This window comes from Lithobates pipiens, unplaced genomic scaffold (genome assembly GCF_037356315.1).
Source record: "Lithobates pipiens isolate NorthernLeopardFrog02 unplaced genomic scaffold, aLitPip1_a1.2 Scaffold_16, whole genome shotgun sequence".
Taxonomy (NCBI): domain Eukaryota; kingdom Metazoa; phylum Chordata; class Amphibia; order Anura; family Ranidae; genus Lithobates; species Lithobates pipiens.
Genome location: NW_027507748.1, coordinates 356,077,847 through 356,097,058, shown reverse-complemented (window position 1 = coordinate 356,097,058; position 19,212 = coordinate 356,077,847). Strand labels below are relative to the sequence as shown.

The 19,212-nt window shown below is 43.3% G+C and overlaps 1 protein-coding gene across 2 annotated transcripts in view; it reads right to left on the bottom strand.

The window, feature by feature from the left end:
- SMAP2 (small ArfGAP2) overlaps positions 1-19,212 on the bottom strand; it is a 73,461-nt gene that overhangs the window by 17,701 nt on the left and 36,548 nt on the right. The window contains exons 5-7 of one of the 2 annotated variants that reach the window (XM_077481926.1): positions 11,553-11,636; positions 8,881-8,962; positions 5,327-5,427 (exon numbers count right to left, since the gene is read on the bottom strand). In XM_077481926.1, the coding sequence (XP_077338052.1) occupies positions 5,327-5,427; positions 8,881-8,962; positions 11,553-11,636 (267 nt within the window). The remainder of the gene's footprint in view (positions 1-5,326; positions 5,428-8,880; positions 8,963-11,552; positions 11,637-19,212) is intronic. The other variant, XM_077481927.1, reaches the window with a different exon arrangement.

Genomic DNA, 19,212 nt, shown 5'->3' with positions numbered 1-19,212 from the left:
CTTTGTCCTACACAATCCTGTACCCTCAGTTGATCCAGAGGTGAAAAAACCCCAGCAAAGCATGATCCAATTTGCTACAGCAGGGGAAAAAATCCTTCCTGATCCCACAAGAGGCAATCGTAAATTCCCTGGATCAACTTTGCTTGTTAGCATCCAGTTATATTACATTACATATGTACATTTTGGAAAGAATCCAGTTTTTTATTTTTTAAAGCAATCTGCGGAATTGGCCAGAACCACCTCTGGAGCGAGTTTATTCCACATTTTCACAGCTCTTACTGTGAAGAGTTGCAGAGTGTGACTTCAGCTCTCCTCTACTTTTCTCTGAACTCTCAGACAAGCTTTAAAATTCAGCACTTTAAACAGATGTAGAGAGGAAAGGGCTGCAGATAGACAGGTGCAACTATTGTAGGATTTGTTTAATCTCCATCACCTGAGGCCAGTCACTTCACAAGGTATATGTAACACCCCTTTCACACCAGGGTGTTTTGCAGGCGCTATAGCGTTAGAAATAGTGCCTGCAATCCGCCCTAAAGAAGCTGCACCATTGCGTGTAGTGTGAAAGCCCAGAAGGCTTTCACACTACAGCGGTGCGCTGGTAGGACGTCAGAAAAAAGTCCTGCCAGCAGCTTCTTTGGAGCGGTGAAGGAGCGGTGTGTTTACCGCTCCTCCTTCGCTGCTCCCCATTGAAATCAATGGGGTAGCGCTGTATTACCGCCGGCAAAACGCTGCTGTTGCGGCGTATTGCCGGCGGTTTTAACCCTTTCGCGGCCGCTAGCGGGGGTAAAAGCGCCCCGCTAGCGGCCGAAATGCGCCGCAAATCCGGTGGCAAAATGCCGCTAAAAATAGCGGCGTTTTACCGCCGACGCAATGGGCAGTGTGGTGTGAAAGGGGCCTTAGGGTTTCCAACCACTTTAAAAGGCATACAGGCTATAAAATGCCTTGCCTTTATCCTAGTTCACCACTTTGAGGAAAAACAAAGCTATCAACTGCCCTGGAATGTAACTTAAAACGATTAGATTAACCACTTGCCGACCGCCGCACGACGATGTACGTCGACAGAATGGCACGGGCAGGCATATGGGCGTACCTGTACGTCCCTGCCTTCCCGCGGGTGGGGGGCCCGATCGGGCCCCCCCCCAGTGCCTGCGGCGGTCGGTATTCGTTCGGGAGCGTTCCGGGATGAGGGGGCGGCCATTCATTCATGGCCACCCCCTCGCGATCGCTCCCGACGAATGGAAATCCTTTGTGACATCACTTCCTCTCCTGTAATGTAAACACAGGAGAGCAAGTGATGTAATCTCTCCTCCGTGTCGGTATTTTTCGTTCCGGCACCGAGGAGAGAGGATCGGTGAGTTGCACCAACACGACACTTCACAGTAGAACATGCCAGGCACACTCACACCCCCCCGATCACCCCCCCAATTACCCCTGCCCCCCCAGTCACAGTGACACCAATGCATTTTTTTTGCATTGGTGTCATTTGTGACTGTAATAACTGTTAGGGCAGTTAGGGTTAGCCCCCTTTAGTTCTAATGTACCCCCCTAACCCCCCCCAATAAAGGTTTAACCCCGTGATCACCCCCCGTCGCCAGTGTGACTAAGGCTGGGTTCACATTGCAGCGGTTTATGAGAACGGATGTGATGCGCACCGCACTGCAGTGCAAATCACATCCGATCTCTGCGATTCGAGTTCAGCCATTCGCTGCACCCGCCGCAAATTCGCACGGGACCCTTTTTTTGGTCCGCAGCAGAATCGGATCGCATGGGTGTTCACACCATGCGATCCGAGTTTGCAGATCGCACTGCGATATGCGAACTGATCTGGGGGTGTCATTAACATTTCACTGACACTCCCAGCAGTTCGCATAGGGCAGTGTGAACTGCCGCCGGGAGGCATGCGATGCGGGAACCCGCCGCGGATTCGTGGCGTTCCCGCATCGCTCCAGTGTGAACCCAGCCTAATAAGCGATCATTTTTCTGATCGCTGTATTAGTGTCACAGGTGACGCTAGTTAGGCAGGTAGGTATTTAGGTTCGCCGCAGCTTTTTATAGCGCCAGGGACCCCCATATACTACCGCATAAAGCCCCCTGATTGCCCCCTAGTTAACTCTTTCACCAGTGATCACCATATAACTGTTACAGGTGACGCTGGTTGGTTAGTTATTTTTTTTATAGTTTCAGGGCACCCGCCATTTATTACCTAATAAAGGTTTAACCCCCTGATCACCCGGCGGGTGTCATTTGTGACTGTAATAACTGTTAGGGCAGTTAGGGTTAGCCCCCTTTAGTTCTAAGGTACCCCCCTAACCCCCCCAATAAAGGTTTAACCCCGTGATCACCCCCCGTCGCCAGTGTCACTAAGGCTGGGTTCACATTGCAGCGGTTTATGAGAACGGATGTGATTCGCACTGCAGTGCAAATCACATTCGATCTCTGTGCGATTCGAGTTCAGCCATACAGATAGTATGGCTGAATTCGCGTTGCACCCGCCGCAAACTCGCACGGGACCCTTTTTTTGGTCCGCAGCAGAATCGGATCGCATGGGTGTTCACACCATGCGATCCGAGTTTGCAGATCGCACTGCGATATGCGAACTGATCTGGGGGTGTCATTAACATTTCACTGACACTCCCAGCAGTTCGCATAGGGCAGTGTGAACTGCCGCCAGGAGGCATGCGATGCGGGAACCCGCCGCGGATTCGTGGCGTTCCCGCATCGCTCCAGTGTGAACCCAGCCTAATAAGCGATCGTTTTTCTGATCGCTGTATTAGTGTCACAGGTGATGCTAGTTAGGCAGGTAGGTATTTAGGTTCGCCGCAGCTTTTTATAGCGCCAGGGACCCCCATATACTACCGCATAAAGCCCCCTGATTGCCCCCTAGTTAACCCTTTCACCAGTGATCACCATATAACTGTTACAGGTGACGCTGGTTGGTTAGTTATTTTTTTATAGTTTCAGGGCACCCGCCATTTATTACCTAGTCTCACTAGTGTACCCGTAAATTTAGGGGTGTCTACTTTCCAAAATGGGGTCATTTGGGGGGGGGTTTGTGCCATCTTGGCATTTTATGGCCTTCAAAACTGTAACGCCCTTAGAAAGCCTGAAGGCGGTGCTTGGTTTTCGGGGCCCCGTACGCGGCTAGGCTCCCAAAAAGTCCCACATATGTGGTATCCCCGTACTCAGGAGAAGCAGCAGAATTTATTTTGGGGTGTCATTTCACATATGCCCATGGCATGCGTGAGCAATATATCATTTAGTGACAACTTTGTGAAAAAATAAAATAAAATAAAAAAGTTTGTAATTTTCCCGCAACTTGTGGCAAAATATAAAATATTCCATGGACTCAACATGCCTCTCAGCAAATAGCTTGGGGTGTCTACTTTCTAAAATGGGGTCATTTGTGGGGGTTTTGTGCCATCTTGGCATTTTATGGCCTTCAAAACTGTAATAGGTAGTGAGAAGTGAAATCAAAAATTTACGCCCTTAGAAAGCCTGAAGGCGGTGCTTGGTTTTCGGGGCCCCGTACGTGGCTAGGCTCCCAAAAAGTACCACATATGTGGTATCCCCGTACTCAGGAGAAGCAGCAGAATTTATTTTGGGGTGTCATTTCACATATGCCCATAGCATGTGTGAGCAATATATCATTTAATGACAACTTTGTGTAAAAAAAAAAAATATATATATTTTTTTTTGTCATTATTCAATCGCTTGAGGCAAAAAAATAAAATATTCAATGGGCTCAACATGCCACTTATCAATTTCCTTAGGGTGTCTACTTTCCAAAATGGGGTCATTTGGGGGGGTTTTGTACTGCCCTGCCATTTTAGCACCTCAAGAAATGAGATAGGCAGTCGTAAACTAAAAGCTGCGTAAATTCCAGAAAACGTACCTTAGTTTGTAGATGTGACAACTTTTGCGCAAACCAATAAATATACAGTTATTGACTTTTTTTTTTTACCAGAGACATGTGGCTGAATACATTTTGGCCTAAATGTATGACTAAAATTGAGTTTATTGGATTTTTCTAATAACAAAAAGTAGAAAATATAATTTTTTTTCAAAATTTGCGGTCTTTTTACCTTTATATCGCAAAAAATAAAAATCGCAGAGTCAGTCAAATACCTTTAAAAGAAAGCTCTATTTGTGGGAAGAAAAGGACGCAAATTTCGTTTGGGTACAACATTGCATGACCGCGCAATTACCAGTTAAAGCAGCGCAGTGCCAAAGTGTAAAAAGACCTCTGGTCATTTACCAGCAAAATGGTCTGGTCTGAAAGTGGTTAAAAGCATTATGGAACAGTTTCAATCCTAACTGCTAGCATATACTTTTTCAACGGAGTATCGCCAGAAAGCAATATTAACCACTTAAGGACTGGAAGATTTGCCTCCTTAATGACCAGGCCATTTTTTGCGATACAGCACTGCGTTGCTTTAACTGACAATTGCGCGGTTGTGTGTCACTACCCAAACAAAATTGATGTCCTTTTTTTCCCACAAATGGAGCTTTCTTTTGGTGGTATTTGATCCCCGCTGAGGTTTTTATTTGTTGCACTATAAAAAAAAAAAAGGGGAAGAGCGACAATTTAAAAGTAAACAAAATAAATAAAAATTATTCATCAGTTTAGACCAATTTGTATTCTACATATTTTCAGGAAAAAAAAAATTATATATATAAAATTTTCGCAATAAGTGTATATTGATTGGTTTTCAAAAAAGTTATAGCGTCTACAAAATAGGGAATATATGTATGCCATTTTTTTTACTTGTAATAGCAGTGATCAGCAATTTCTAGTGGGACTGCGTCATTGCGGTGGACAGATCGAACACTTTGACCATTTACATTGATACATCGATCAGTGCTATAAAAATAGACTCATTACTGTATAAGTCACTAGCAGGAAAGGGGTTAACACTAGGGGGTGATCAAGGGGTTAAATATGTTCCTTGGGAGGGGTTTTTAAATGTGGGGGGGGGGGGGAGACTGACATGGAGTACAGAGAGAGATCGCTGTTCCTAATCACTAGGAACAGACGATCACTGTGAACTCCCCTGTCAGAATGGGGATCCGTTTGTTTACATTGACAGATCCCCATTCTGGCTCTATGCGGAGCGATCGCGGGTGGCCGGTGGACATCTCGGCCACGTGCATCAGCACCCCAGCCGTGGGCGCCACCAGTGGCGCACCTGCTGTAGCTGTTAAAGGGACTGCCATACAGTTACGGTGATTGGCGAAAATTAGCCGATCTGCCCCCATATAATGACGTCGGCAAGTGGTTAAGTTAGACATTAGCAATACAAAAAAGGCAAGAGAAAAATGTGCTTACCTGGCTGTGTTTAGAGCCTGACGTAGGCCCAAAAAGGTCCAATTCCTTCTCCAAACTGGTGTTTGGCTTCCCATTGGTAACAGTTGTAGCCACTGGAGTATCTACAAGCAAATGCATTAAAATGGCAACTCTGCAGATCATTTACCATTACCATCCAGGAAAATTAGACAATATAGGATTTTCAAGATCCACAACTTCAGAAATCACCTTTAACTATAGGTTATCACCAAATATCTAAAGCTCAACGCAATTTAGCAAACTTGCCTGCCATTTGTAATTTTTTTTTTCCCCTCTCACATGCATATTAAACAATTTCCTTAAAGTTATCGAAATGGTCTCACAATATTTAGGCATGCCTCCAAGCCTTGGCTAAGGGGCAATACAGTACAGAGTCTGGTTACTTAAAGGGGTTGTAAACCTTCAAGGTTTTTCACCTTAATGCATTCTATGCATTAAGGTGAAAAACCTAGTGTTATGCAGCAGCCCCCCTTTTACTTACCTGAACCTGGTCTTTCCAGTGACGGGGACAACATACCAGCTCCAGAGGGTGTCTCGGGGGCCTCACTGGACTGATTGATAGCAGTGCAGCCATTTTCTCCCGCTGCTGTCAATCAAACCCAAAGACATGGGAGCCAGTGAGTGGGGCCTGAGTCCTGATGTCTGTGTCAATGGACGCAACAGCAGAAAACAGGAGCGCAGCCGCACGACTGTCCCGAGGGAAAGCGGCTCTCCAACAGGGCACTCAAGAAGAGGAGGAACCAGTAGCGCCGCTGAAGGCCCCCAGAAGAGGAGGATCGGGTGCCACAGTGTGCAAAACCAACTGCACGGAGGAGGCAAGTATGACTTTTTTTTTTTTTTTTAAACAAACCGTTTCATATGCTTTAAGCAGACTTGTGTAATAGGAATGTAATTTTAAACTAACCATTTGGACAAGCCAGCCCACTGATCTCCTTTCAGGAATGCATTATCTTTCTTAGAAGGTCATATCATTGCTTGCAGAGGGATTGGCCATCTGCTCTATATAATACACACACAGCTTGTAATATGTGTGTCAAATCAGAGCTAGCAATCATGCATGGGTATGTGGTCACCTGGGCCATGCCATCATGGGAGGGACCCATGGTGGAAACAGCATCTTTAGTAAAGTATTATTGTTATATTTTCTATTATCTGTATAGGTCATTACTTTTAATAAAAGGTTAAACTTATAAGTATTTGTGTGAGCTTTCTTTGCATATATTGAATACAACCCCAAAAACATGATGAAACAGCAGGATGCTCAGATTTTAAGCATCTGGTTGTTGACTCCACTTGACATCTCCTGTAATAGTATCACATTACAGGAAATGCAGGTCAAAGACCCAAAAGGCAGACTGCAATCCTGTGCAATTCAGGTGTGAACTGGCTCCTAAATGGAAATGTAATTGTTTGGGTTTAATTGTACTTTGAAAATTTCCAAACTAATATTATGTAAATATACATAATATAGAGGATGCATAGGTTTTATAAAATGGATTACAGCAGTAGCAGCAATGCAGCACAGGCACTAGGTTAGGAAAGCAGAGGTAAACACTGACCAACGCAGTATGGAGCAGGTCTGGGTTGCATCCAAAGTCTGTATTTGGGTACAAAAGAGAGGAGAACCCATACAAGGTATTTATTACAAAAGTACATACACAATTTAAAAGTGCACCTGGGTCCAGAGTACAGACATTAAACTATTTACAACTACTACCAGAAGCTTTAGGCTCCATGCACAGACACTCAAACAGCCATTTTTGGGTGTGTGGGCGTTTTCTTTAACAGCCCATAAACTCCCCTCTAGGTTATCCTACGTGTCCATGCACACATGGACATTTTGATGTTTATCAGCAGTGGCGTTTATGTGCTGTTTTCTGAACGCCATAAAAGGCTCATGAATGCTGATAAACGTCGATAAGTGCTCAAAGATGTGGCTTACCAGTGTTTAATGTATTTGATCCATTGGGGGGGGGGGGGGGGGGGGGGGAACATTGAAAGACTCATTGCAAAGCTACTAGCGTTTTTATAACGTTATTTTAATGTCCAGTGTGCATGGAGACCTAAAACAAACTCAAAGACCAAAACAGAGACTTTAGTTTAAAGCAGGAGTTCCGCCGTTTTTTGTTTTTTTTTAAAGTCAGCAGCTACAAATACTGCAGCTGCTGACTTAAAATAAGGACACTTACCCGCCCAGCGCGCCCACGATGTCGGCACCCGAAGCCGATCTCTCCTTGCGGCTTCACTTCCCGGTTCCCTACTGTGCGAGTCGCGCTGCGCAATAAGGATGGTCCTCGCTGTCTCTGGGATCCGTGTGTTTCCCAGCAGAGAGCGGGGGACCCGCAGGAAGTAGCGTAAATATCCGCAGATTCTGCAGATATCTATGCCGGAAGTGGGTGCAAATACCTGTACTGTATAGGTATCTGCACCCCCCTCCCCCCTGAAAGGTGCCAATTGTGGCGCCGGAGGGGGGGAGGGTTCCAATGAGCGGAAGTTCCACTTTAGGGTGGAGCTCCGCTTTAAAGTCAGTTTGTAAAGTCAGTTTGTTGCAGCTTGTGAACACCCCCGTGGTGTTTACATTAAAAGACTAGCAGACTTGGAATATTCTGTTGAAATAAAAAGTAATCAGTAAAAAGAACAAACAGTGCATCTGTTGTAAACTTTAAAAGACAAAGTTTGCCACAATGCCCAAAGCTAGAGGTGAATTCCACTGCTTGTTTAGAATATAATTATTTGCATAAAAGTTTTCAGCTTTGAGCCGAATGAAAAAAAAAAAAAGTGCTGATAATGGCTCCCGACATGTTACCACTATGTAACGTGCAATTTCATGAAAGAGTATCAAAGTAGGATTTTTTCTTTAGAGCACCGCGCCTACGCCTAAAAACACACAAACATATAGGTGTCAACAGGGCCTATAGATGGTCTGGTAAACATGTGGTAAGGAGACCAGCTCTTCACTGGCTGACTAGAAAAAGTAAATACTGGATGATCAAATTAAATATGATTTACATCTAACTGAAATAAATATATTCAAAATCATTTTTTTTTTTTTTGCTTTAAAAACACTAGAGAATCAATTTAACAGGTGGGCAGGGAGAAACTGGGTTTATATAAATAGTAACACCAAAAAGAATAAAAATAAATTAAATTATATATATATATATATATATATATATATATATATATATACACACACACACACACACACACACACATACATACATACATACACACATATATATATATATATATATATATATATATATATATATACACACACACATATATCAACCTAAAGCCGTAGTTATAATTTTCAATTACAACTGATTGTTACGCCAGACGCTGGTAAATGTCCAATGCTTCCTGTATTAAGCCTATTTTCAGGCTCTACAATATAAAAACACAACTTTGCAAAATATGTTAATTCTGATTTATTTTCCTTACAGAGTATTATTTATTGTCTATCTTTAGGCTTATGTAAACTTTAAAATAGAATCACAACAGACAGTAGAGAGAATGATCTAATAGTTTCTCACCAAGGCCTAACAGATCTACGACAGGTTCTGCTGCCTTCTGGGGAGACACCTTAGGAGCCTGGGCTTCATCCTTTTTCTGTGGCTAAAAGACACAGGGCAATAGTCAAGTTTACACAGTGAACCATTTCCCCTCAGTGTACTAAACAGCAGTAATGAATACTACACAGATTAAACTAATATTGGCTGCAACAATGATCTGTAGTACTGACTGATTGAAAGTGCAAAATGCTTGCCTTCGCTTGACCACCTCAAAATGCGTCTTACAATTTAACCTCAAATTACTAAATCAAGAACTTTACAAAGTTAAAGAACTAAAATAGGAGGCTGTAGACATAGGGTGGCTGACTTTTGCCCCATCTTGTTTAAATCACATTGTATGTCAGTGTACTCTTTCTGGATGTCTGATATCAATTCTGTTAGGCAGGCTGGCTTTTCTGTGCCAATCAAATACAATATGACAAACATCCATGCTCAGTTAAAGTATACCCACTATAAGATTTTGTTTTATTTATTTTTTTCTGGACTTTCAATCATGCCTGCACACCTCAATGTCAAAATTAGCTTTAGATTTAAACTGGTACAAAAAAAAAAAATACATTCTATGTACATAAAGCTGGTAATACACTAATGTATTTTTATTCAGAATAAAGAAAGAAAAAAAAAAAAGAAAAAAAAAAAAAACACAAAGAAAGAAAAAAGGCAAAGTGTGAAAATTGTATTCCCTGTGCATTTACGGCCAGAGGAGAATTGTCCGATTACACTGATGGTTGGCGGAAATGTTCCACCTTACATTGGTGGCCATTAGGAAGAACGCTCATTACACTGGTGGTCAGTGGGAACAATGCCCCTCTTAGCCCTTGTACACACGGTCGACAGAAAATGTCCGATCGGACCGTGTTGTCGGATAATCCGACAGTGTGTGGGCTGCATCGGGCTGTTTCCGTCGGAATATCCGACCGACAAAGTTTTAGAGCTGGGCTGTAAAATTTTCCGACAACATAATCTGATCGAACTTTGTCGATCGTTTGTAGAGAATTCCGATCGGACAAAGTGCCACGCATGCTCAGATAAAATACCTAGACCAAAGCTATTGGCTACTAGCCTGAACGTAGTCCCGTCGTAACAAAATAACGTCATCACGTTCTGAGCGATCGGATTTTCCGATAACTTTGTCTGATCATGTGTATGCCACACCGGTTTGGGACAAAATCCGATGGATTTGGTTGTCGGAATGTTCAACCGTATGTACAAGGGCTTACAGATTGCTAAACAATACTGGCTTCAGTGGTTGTGTACATTATTTGAGAATCAAAATTTGCTCATTGCTAAAGGAACCCCTAGCAACCTCTAGAGGGCCCCTGGTTGAAGAGATTTGCCAAAAATAGTTTGTGGCAATGGTTTAGGACTAACAAGAAGCTGTATTTGCACAATACATATCAGCACAGCCACCCAAAGGATCCACCAGGATAAACTGTGGCAGTGACAATGCATGAGTACAGTTGAAACACAGATGTCACCCCTAAAGAGGATGTGCCTGAAGAGGGACCTATGACAGCTTTACCAGGTATTATTTTAAGAAAAGTTGGGGAATTGAAGATTAAAAAACAACTTTTGAAATTGCACCGAATGTACAAGATTACTTAATATTTTAGTGATCGACCTAATCTAATTTAAAGTGAAGCTAGTGTCTGAAATAAATTGACAGGAAGGCATTCCTTTTCTTGTTTTTACATTTTCTTTCCTACATTTCTTCAGTTGCTTTCTTTTTTTTTTCTCATCTGAAAAGAGGGGGGAGGGGCTCTCTTAGCTAAGCACGCCCAACTATCTGCATGCCTGAGCCAAGGTAAGGTGCATTCCAGGAAGTAAATGCTACATTAATCATCTGCCCTTACTTAAGATGGCCATGGCTAGAAATGCTAGGGGGTGTTTTTCAAAGTGATTTAGCAACAAAATAAAGCATGGAGACATGGATGGATGGGCAAGTTTGTTTTGAATAATAAAAATGAATTAAACAGAGTTTATAATTTGTGGTGCTCAGATATAGCTTAGTTCAGTTTTAAGAGTACAAATGAGAAACTTGGTACAAATATCTAGGTGGGATAAGAGCTGATGTTTATTTTGGCTATCTTGAAAAATGCGGGAAGGACAAAAAAAAAAAAAAAAAGTTTACAGAAGCCCACCTGATGCAACAAGTTTAGCGCAGGGGGTCTCCAAACTATGGCCATCCAGTTGTTCAGGAACTACAATTCCAATCATGCCAAGTCATGTCTGAATGTCAGTTTTACAACGCCTCATAGAACGTGTAGTTCTGCAACAGCTGGAGGGCCATAGTTTGAAGATCCCTGGTTTAGAGTAAGAAAGTGACAGATAAGGAAATAAATGGTGCCATTTCATTCAGGACACACATGGTAATTTATTAGCTGGCCAAACATAAATGCATTGCGCTTGATTCAATAAAGATGTAGAGCATGCTCGCCGAATTTCACTTCGGGGCCTTGCATGTGATTATGTATTCTTTACCTCATTTACTAAGCTAAGCAACACATGCTTTATTTAGAAAATCAACCCCAATGCATTTTTATGATCGATTACACACCAGACCATTTTATTATAAAGACAACTGATGTCATCTTTTAATTTTTAATATAGGGCATAGAAGACATAATACTTACCAGTTTAACCTTCTCAAATATGATGGGCTCTGACTTTATTTCAGGAGCAGACTCAGATTTCTTCCACTTGCTTTCTCTCTCTTTCTGTTTTAAAATACAAGTATTTTTGCTATACCGAATTCTTGACCAAGTGTTTGTCTCTCCATAAGTATACTGGCTTTCAAAGTTTTGCAATCATGTGATTGATAGCAATTGATAATTTTAGTCAATAAAAAGGAACAATTGAAGAGACCCTGTCACCAAACTGACATGGTTCACTAATTGCATTTGTATAATGTATCAACACATTTACTAATATCATGAGATCAGAAGTGACAGCTTTATTGTAGGTCATGGTGCACTCATAGTTGCATTCACTTCCCATGCTTTGAGATTTTTCTGACAGCAGGAGTAAAGCAGTAGAAAAATCTGCATTAAAAAAAAATAAAAAAAAATAAACACACACTCACCTAAGCTGCATCTTTTGAAATTAGTTTAAACATGCTTAGAAGAATTTGGTATTTATTTATTTCACAAAATTAATTAAAATTCTGCCCACTGAAATGAATACATTTTTAAGTGCTAAATGTGCCTAGCGCTTAGGTGCATTTAGCGTTTTAAATGCTGGTAAACTCTTGTCCTGAACGTGGTATTTGTGCTTTCAGAGAAATGCCAGTAAACTCCTCTAAACAACTATGTGTACATGTACACATAGGATAAAGGAGAGTCCAGGGGCTTCAGGAAGAAAAAAAAAAAAAAAAAAAAAAAACACCCAAAGGCTCCTAAACATCAGTTTAGCAGCTGCAGTGTGCAGTGAAGAGCTAAGAGGGGGATGGCTGTGGGTGGTCTGGAAGTCACTGGTTTTGACACTCCAGGAAGTATTTTCAGATACGAGCAGCACAACTAAATCTGCTTAGCAGCTGGGGTATTGTATGTAGATACTTAAAACACTGCACATATGCAATTGGTTATCTGTACCCAATCTAGTGACAGGGTCTCTTTAAAATCATCCGAAATTACAGTCAATACATTCACAACATCATAACATTATTTTATCTCCTATAAGTGTTCTGTTCATCAAGCTTTATATTTATCAAATAATCTGCATTTTTCTGAAGGGGGGAGGTGCTGAGCGAGTAACCTGTGATATCTGTACTGCAGCCAGAACCACAAGTATCACATTCAGAGCAGGCAAGACACTGCAAGCTGAATACATTCAAATCATAAAAGCATTGCAGCAATCAGAGATGGGGCACACATCATTGGTCTTTTTTTTAACCATTAGACGCCATGCACACTGGGCTTAAAAAAGGCTCCTTCAACAGGAATTTTGTGTTTTGCCTGTAGAAGCAGCTGAATGTTATCCTGTGTCTGTGCACATTAGGACTATTACAGGCATATATGGAGCTCAGCAATTAGAGCCAAAAAAAACACACACAAAAAAACCCTCTGGTTTGTGCTTTTGAGAGGCGTTTTCTAGAGAAAAAAAAAAAAAAAAGGCTAAAACGCTCCTAAAACACCTGTCCAAAACCCTCTAAATAAGCATTTTTTCCTGCCAAAAGAACTGCGTTTTATTTTTTTTAGCCCAGCGTGTATAAAACCAAATGCCGCGTACACACAACTGTACTTTGACAGCAAAGCTCTGACGGAACTAATCCGTCTGACAATTCGAACGTGTGTGGGCTCCATCGGACCCTTGCTGTCCAAAAATCTTACGGACTTTAGAAATAGAACAGATTTAAAAATTTTCCGCCGGTCCCAGTTCCGATGGAGAAATCCACTCGTCTGTATGCTAGTCTGTTGGACGAAAAACCGACGCTAGGGCAGCTATTGGCTACTAGCTATGAACTTCCTTAGTCTAGTCCGGTCGCATGTCATCACATTCGAATCCGGACTTTGCGTGTGGGCAAGTCCGTTCATTCATGAAGACCGTCGGACCTAGTCTGCGGGAAAGTCCGATCGTGTGTACGCGGCATCAGGCTGGGTTCACTAGAGCATGGAGCAGCTCGCAACAGGGTGCCTGGTTCGTCACCATTCACCGGTTCTGGTCCGATTTCAGCCTGAACTCAGACCTGAAAGAGACCAGAAGATGCACAGGACTCCTGTGCAATTCACACTGGAGCAGCTCCGGGGATGCGTTTACTGGCTCCATAGAGAGCCAGTCACAATCTCCTGCTATTTAAAAATTGGATGCGGGGAAACTTGCATCCAATTCGCAACAGTGTGAACACAGCCTTACTGTGCAATGGTACAAAAAACGAAGTTAGACTTACTGGTAACTGCTTCTAGTAGTCTTCTAGGACTTGAGAGATGGGGCTGCTCCCATCGCCACAGGAAACACATTCCCCATACAGTTCAAAAGGTGGTCCCTCAGGAATATGGCCAGGCATAACCAAGAACGGAACTGAAAAACATAAATCAGAATATGTAATATCATCAATTCACAATTAACTTCATGGGTGGGACTATGCTGTCCTGGAAGACCACTGGAAATAGAGTTAGCGGGAGGTCTAACTCCGGTTTTGCCCAGTCGTCTTCCAGGACAGCCCTTGAGAGGATCCCCAAGTACTCACCAGATTTGGGGGGGGGGGGGGGGGAGCACAGCTTGGAGGACCTTCCTCCCAAAAGCCTGGTCCTGACTAGACAACGGGTGCAGGTGGTAATGTTTTGTAAAGGTGTAAAAGCTTGACCACATAGCCGCCTTGCAAATCTGCTCCGGGGTGGCACCAGCCTTTTCTGCCCAGGAAGATGAAAGTACCCTTGTGGAGTGTGCTTTAATACCTTTAGGAGCGTCTCTATCTAGAACTCTGTACCCCTCAGCGATAGCCAATCTAATACACCTAGCTAAAGTAACATTATAGGTCTGCCGACTCATACGTTTACTGGAAAATAAAATAAAAAAAGCAAATCTGCTATCCCAAAATGCTTGGTAGTTTCCAGATAAACTAAAAAGGCATCCAACATATGAAATTCTTTTTATTTGAAGCGTTTTGACAAAAGGGTAGGTAGAATAATGTCCCGGGTTTCATGAAACTTGGACACTACCTTAAACACAAACCCAGGATCCGTTTTTAAGATGACCCTATTGTCAAGGATTTGGAGGAATGGATCTCTAGTGGAGAGCGCTTGCATTTCACTCACTCTACGAGCTCAAGTAATTGCGACTAATAGCACAGTCTTTTTTTTTTTTTTTTTTTATTGTAATTTTTATTAATTTTCAAATCAAGTACAAAGTAATCGAGCATTAGAATAATCAAACAGAAGTGAATATAGATTATAACACAAACACTAACTACAGAAGACAGAGAATATCGTCCATATATGCAGGCACAAGGGTAGTCTGCATAACCATATCATGTAGAATGATTAATAAACAGTTTACAAAAACAAAAATGTCATTTGACAAAAGGCCGTCGGCCAGAAGGGGACATAGAAACATAACATTCACATGGTCATCATGGTGAATCTCGGGGGGTGGGTTACCAGGGGTAGTACATAGAGATGGTAAATAGGAGGAAGGGAGATGGGAGAAGATGACAGAAAGGGAATGGTGCTACTGGTAGCTATGATCGTGAAGGGTGTACAGGCGGGGGAGTCCCATATCCCGACCTATCCCAGGGCCCCCATACCTTATCAAATTGGGGAACCAAGTCATGCACCGAGGCCGTCAGGTATTCCATTCTCTGAATATCGGACACCAATTGTAGGAATCTAGGCCATGGGGGAGCTGCACCCGACAGCCAGCACAACGGGATAAGCCTCTTAGCAGCCAATAGAATATAGGAGACTAGCCTGTTTGTATTTTTAGGAAGGCCAGAAACAGGAAGACCTAACGGACAGTGTAAGGGGTCGATTGGGAGGGACACCCCCGTCACCAATGTCCCCACCGCTATCCAAAAGGGACGTATCAGGGGGCATTGCCAAAAAATATGAAACAGTGACCCAATGTCAAGCCCACATCGCCAGCAGCGCGGTGAGACTGAGGGGTCATATTTGTGGATGACATCGGGGGTCCTATACCAGAACATGAGGATTTTAATTGCAGTTTCCCTTTGCGTAACACACTTAGAGGATTTAAAGGTAGAGGACCAAATTCTAATAGCACAGTCTTAAGAGTGAGTAAATACTACTGATGACCTACCTATAGGTCCCAGGATGGAGTGACAACCCTTGATCAATCCCATCTTGAAGGAACTCAAAGATGTTTGCCGAGTTCCTGCTTGTATCTGTCCTACTACTTAGCCATCCATTCAACTTTTTTCAGATCTTGCCATAGATAGCTCTAGTGACCGGTTTGCAGTTCTGGAGAAAATTTCGTAAAACTTTCCCTGATAGTCCCTTGCTCTTTAGGATTGCTTCTTCAGTAGACACGCTGAAGCGGTCTGCGGATGCACCAGAGGTCCCTGTGATAGTAGGTCCTTCTTGACGGGTAACATCAGAGGGGGTTGGTCTTCTAATTTGAGAAGTGTTGAAAACCACGATCTCTTGGGCCAGAATGGAGCCACCAAGACATTCTTACCAAGAGAAATTTGGCTAGAACCCTCGGGATGAGGTGGAGTGGTTCAAACGTGTAACAGATTGAAAGCCCGGGGGGGGGGTTGTGTACATCCACTGCCAGGGGCTGATATCCCCCCCCCCTCAGAGTTTAATGGAAAAAAAAAAATCTTGGGCAGTATCCAACATAGCCCTTTCTGAAGATTCTCCGTTCTTCCACCACCATGGGGACCGTTTTACCCTGGAGGGAATTGTTATTTCCTCTTCTAGGTCTTTGTCTTTCAAATCTCATAGAAAGAAGCCGGTCTATTGTATGGCAGGTATTTAGGCCGTTATTAAGCCCAGTGCTGACATCACTTCCCTTACTGTGCTGAAAAAAAAAAGGAGAGAATTGTTTGGGCTGGAATTATATTGGATTTTTCTTGATTTACAATCCACCCCAGACGTTGTAGGCTTTGCTGTGCTATGTCCAGGTCTCGCAGGAGCTCCTCCTCTGAGCAAGCCATAAGGAGTAAAATCGTCCAAATATAGGACGACTAATGGACTGGAGCATTAAGGGGACTAGTGCTTCGGCTAACACCTTGGTGAAAATTCTCAGGGACGACAGTCCGAAGGGCAGGGCCCTGCACTAGAAATGATAAATCTTGGCTCTGATCTGAATTGCTAGGCGGAAGAAATTTTTTACATTCTTACCATACAGGGATATGTAAATGGGCATCTTTTAGATCCAAAGTTGCCATGAGGACTTTCTGTAGAAAGTTTCCTATTGAATAAATGGACTCAATGTGAAACCTCTTGTATCGGATGGATAAGTTCAAGGGTCGGAGATTCATAGTTAGTCTGAATTTCCCAGATGATTTTTGTATCACACACGCGTGAATAAAAACCACTCCCTTGTTCCTGAACTGGGACTGATACCAATACTTCTTGAGATACCATTACCACGATCAGTAAAAGGTAAGGCCCCGGCTTTCTCTGGGTCTCTTAGCATGATGAACTTTGAGGGCTGGTCTTTGTGAAACTCCAGGGCATAGTCCTTTATGATGTTTCGCACAAAGTTGTTGGTCATTACAGCTTCCCACTGTGGGAGAAATCCCTTTAATTTTCCTCCCACCGGAAGTCTGACATCACATGCTCTTGTAGCTGTGCTAGCCAGAATTAGAGGTTCCTAGCGGCACATGTTGTGGCTAATGCTGGTTTTAGATTGGCCATAGATGCATCCCAGGCCCTTTTTAGGACTATATTCGTTCTTCTATCCGTCAGGTCTTTTAAGTGCCCTGTGTCTTCAAATGCTAAGTCTGCCTGTTTTAAGACCTTAGACAGGGGTGGGTGCATAGGATTTGGGGATTTTTATTCCACACGGCTTCTGGACTCTCGTCAAAGGTGAATCTTCTTTTGCTTTTTTATCAGGCTCAGCCCATTCTTTACTAATTAAATCCAAGAGGCTGTCACGGACTGGAAAGATTTTTGCTTTCTTTTTCCTTAGACCACTGATACATGTGTCTAGATAACTGCGTTGCTTCCTTGTGGATTTCCAGAAAATCGTAAACTGTGCCTAGTAAATTGAGTGACAATTTGTACTTTGCAGTTTTGCTAGCTATACCCTGCTCTTCATCTGCTTTGAATCAAAGTCTGATAAGACGGGCCTGACTACTGCCAGGATTTGCTCCCTAACCACTCGGGGCTCCCCTAGACTTGAGGTTGCAGGGCCTGGAGAAGAGGGTACTATTACATGTGTGCTACTGGTTGAAGCTGCTGAGGTGTTTGCATCAGAGATTATCTTCCTGAAGGATTTAAATGTAGAGGCTACTAGATTCTTAAAAGGAGCTGAGAAAGTTAGCCAGGGGGGAGTCTGCCTCAGACTTTAGCAGATTAGCATTGAATTGTTTGTATAAGGCTCTGTTGTAACTTGAAGAGAGACAGAAGTACCACAATTAGGGCATTTCTTGCAGCCCGATTTGTCCTCTGTGACAGGCCTAGCTGGGACAGAGGCTTTTGGAGGGGACTGAATGCCAGCCTCTTGCCGACCGATTATGGGCCCTGGCATTTGGGGGAACGGTGCTCTTTGTGAGCTGTATGCCTGGGGAGCCCTGAGGTGGCATTACTTGGATTCAGGTCCCTGAGCTGATATCGGTGGATGGGACTTCAGTCTCCACTTGTACACCCAAGGCATGCTGGGCGGTTGGCCCAGATCCCCAACAGCCTGATGGAGTGAGCACAGTCACCTTGTCTTCTCTCCAGTGGCTAAAAAGACTCCAGGGAGAAAGGCCAGTCCAGGCCTCTCCCCAGCGGCTGATATGTTCTCTGAGAGAGGCAGAGGTTGGCTGTGTGAGGAATACTCTGTTTGGAACAATTTGTTTGGGGTACTGTGTGAATACCGGCGTTAGAGAACCAGAACCACTAACTGCGGAGTCAACCCATCTGGGGTCTCCTTCTGTGTTAGTCTCCTGCCAAAAGGGGAGAAATGTGACAGAGGCTTTTGGAGGGGACTGAATGCCAGCCTTTTGACGATCGATTATGGGCCCCGACATTTGGGGGAACGGTGCTCTTTGTGAGCTGTATGCCTGGGGAGCCCTGAGGTGGCGTTACTTGGATTCAGCCCCCCCCCAAGACATACAGACTCTGGATATGTATATGCCATGTTAGCCTGAATCACACTCTTGGGACACAAACTGTTAGATGCTAATATCAACTCCAGCCACCTGTCTGTTGTGTAAATTAGTCTAGTCTGGCTTGTAAAAGTATTCCACACATTGTTTGTGCTAATTAACCCTGTGTTGATGTTTATGGTAATGTGTAATGAATTGTCAGTGAGCTAGGAGACGTAACGTCTTAGCCTGAAAAGTCTTATCTCTCAGTGAACTAGTCTGGTTCAGTGAATCAGCTCATGCTAATTAGGTTAGGTTTTAGTCATCCTGCTGTATATTTTTGTGAGAGATCTCAAATAAAAGGCTATTCCTGATGTACTCCAAGACTGATGTTGTCTGGTTCTTGGGGGTCCCTATAGCCAGATTCATTGCACTCGTGTTCCAGGACTTAGGAAGCTGACTGAAGCACTCAAGCAGAGTGTGGGGGATAGGTTCTGTCACATCCTCCCTGGAGGATTCTTTTGCCTGAAACACAGAATGGGTGCCGCACATCAGCAGTATAGGGTCTCCTCTAGGAACAATTAGGCTGGCCAGCAGTT